Source organism: Choloepus didactylus, chromosome 1 (assembly GCF_015220235.1).
Source record: "Choloepus didactylus isolate mChoDid1 chromosome 1, mChoDid1.pri, whole genome shotgun sequence".
NCBI classification, from domain to species: Eukaryota; Metazoa; Chordata; class Mammalia; order Pilosa; family Megalonychidae; genus Choloepus; species Choloepus didactylus.
In genome coordinates, this window is record NC_051307.1 from 58,535,032 (window position 1) to 58,537,494 (window position 2,463).

Genomic DNA, 2,463 nt, shown 5'->3' on the forward strand with positions numbered 1-2,463 from the left:
AATTAAGCAAATGAAGTTCAAAATGAAAAACTATTGATTTAATGATATGAGCCTCTTAGGAGTATGTTGGTCACAAAATATCACTTTTTAATGATTCGTTTATGACTGTTCCTCACTTATTCTTTCCCTGTTAATACATTCAATTTTAAGGAAGTCGTAACAAATTATCAGACCAAATCAATTGGTATCTACTACCTCCTCCATACCCTTCAAATAATTATGTTTTTTTAAAAAGCTATTTCTCAAAATAATGTACAAATACTCAATATTTTTAGTTGTGTTTTTCAGAAGAGGCATACTCCATCTTTATATCTGTTGAGAAAGAGACATCTGAAACAGAAGAATATGACAATCCAATCCAATACCATTTGTTGTGCAACTTGATTCCTTTCTTTCATTACCTATTCTTTCATGGCAGTGATCAGCCTGCATAGATATAATGGAGACAAACAAGACTCTGGTGACTTTGTTTCTTCTCACAGGACTTACAGATTGTCCAGCGCTGCAAGTCCCCCTGTTCCTGGTGTTCTTGGTGATCTACCTCATCACCATGGTGGGGAACCTTGGACTGATTGCTCTCATCTGGAAGGAGCCTCATCTTCACACCCCCATGTACTTATTCCTAGGCAGCTTAGCCTTAGCAGATGCTTGTACTTCAACCTCAGTGACTCCCAAGATGATTATTAATTTTTTATCTCACAACCATGTGATATCCCTCTTTGGATGCATAGCTCAATTTTATTTTTTTGGTTCCAGTGCAACTACTGAATGTTTCCTCCTGGTAGTGATGGCCTATGACCGCTATGTAGCCATATGCAACCCCTTGCTTTATCCAGTGGTTATGTCCAGCAGCCTCTGTACTCAGTTTATAGGTATTTCATATGTTATTGGGTTTTTGCATTCAGTAATTCATGTGAGTTTGTTATTGAGATTAACATTTTGCAGGTCCAATATAGTACATTATTTCTACTGTGAAATTTTACAACTATTTAAAATTTCTTGCACTGATCCTACAGTTAATATGCTCCTGGTTTTGATTTTTTCAGCCTTTATACAAGTCTTCACTTTTATGATCATCATAATCTCTTATATCCAAGTCCTCTTTGCCATCCTGAAAAAGAAGTCTGAAAAGGGCAGAAGCAAAGCCTTCTCTACATGCAGTGCCCATCTTCTCTCTGTCTCTTTGTTCTATGGCACTCTCTTCTTCATGTATGTGCATCTTGGGTCTGGCCCAGCTGAAGCTCATGACAAAATGTATTCTTTATTTTACACAATAATAATTCCCCTGCTAAATCCTTTTATTTATAGCCTGCGGAACAAAGAGGTTATAGATGCCTTGAGAAGAATAATAAAGAAATAGTTGCTGGGCATGTTGGGCAATTTTCAGATTGTTTCTTCTTTCCCTTCACTGAAGAAGTTTTAAGTCCTGTAGATTAGCAATGGCTCTACCTTTTCACCAGAGGGCTGATGGTCAAGGCAGTCCCTGAGCTATGTGTGAAGGTACCAAGTTTTTTCACAATGTTTACTTGGATGTAGGTCCAGTAAAAGTTTCATAACATCACTCATATCTAACTTATTTTGAAACATTTTGCTCCTTTTTTATCTGAGCATGTAGCTTTTGCACGTTAGCTGTTTGCCAGAAACTTCCAAAATTACAGGTACTAATTGACAATTTTACCAAGAAATAGTTCTAATTGAGGCCAGAGTGAGTCACTTAGCTCATAAATGAGACTCACCCACCACTCTGCACCTTCACATTAATGAGGCTTGTGGTTCTCTCTGCCTTACACAGTAACTCTAATAAATTCATAAAAATAAAACTCTGCTTCTTGGAAGATTATCGCTAAACAAATGTACTTTTTAGTGATAAAAGTAAGGAAAAAGTTCTAAAAAAATGTCTATGACTCTCAGGAAGGAGAATGGAAGCTGGCATGAATTAAACAGTGGAGCATCAAAATTAATCACAATACATATTTACAAATGCTACATGTTATTTTTATCAGAAATACTGCATATTGCATGGTATTCAATAATGTATACATTTAGGTATATCTGAGGATATATTTGCCTGTAATAGAATTTTCAGAGATGGCTTTGTGATTTCATTACTGTTGCCATCAGTTTTAGTATAAACTAACCAGGTAGAAGGCAAAGAAGACTACATCAGACAAGAAAGTGGTTTGATATTAAAAGACAGGAAAGAATTTATGGCAATGAATCCTCAAACACTAATTTGCTTCCAATTCAGAGATATGATTACCATACCTATATGTATGTACATACATATAGAGAGAGATATTCCAACTTATTCTAGAATTATTATACAGACATAGCTGATTCAACTCCTGTTTAAGCAAAAATTAATTATATTCCTTCAGCAATTTGTTTTTTACAGCATACCCACCCAGGAAAAATAACTATACAAAGTGAGAAATAAGTTTAAGATGTTGAAGAGTGAAAATA

General features: G+C 35.3%; 1 protein-coding gene across 1 annotated transcript; it reads left to right on the forward strand.

Annotated features, from left to right (window-relative positions):
- Positions 1-436: 436 nt before the first annotated feature.
- Positions 437-1,360, forward strand: LOC119531207 (olfactory receptor 5AC1-like). The gene has a single exon (XM_037832252.1). The coding sequence runs from the start codon at positions 440-442 to the stop codon at positions 1,358-1,360; it is 921 nt and encodes a 306-aa protein (XP_037688180.1). The 5' UTR covers positions 437-439.
- The last annotated feature ends 1,103 nt before the right edge of the window (positions 1,361-2,463 follow it).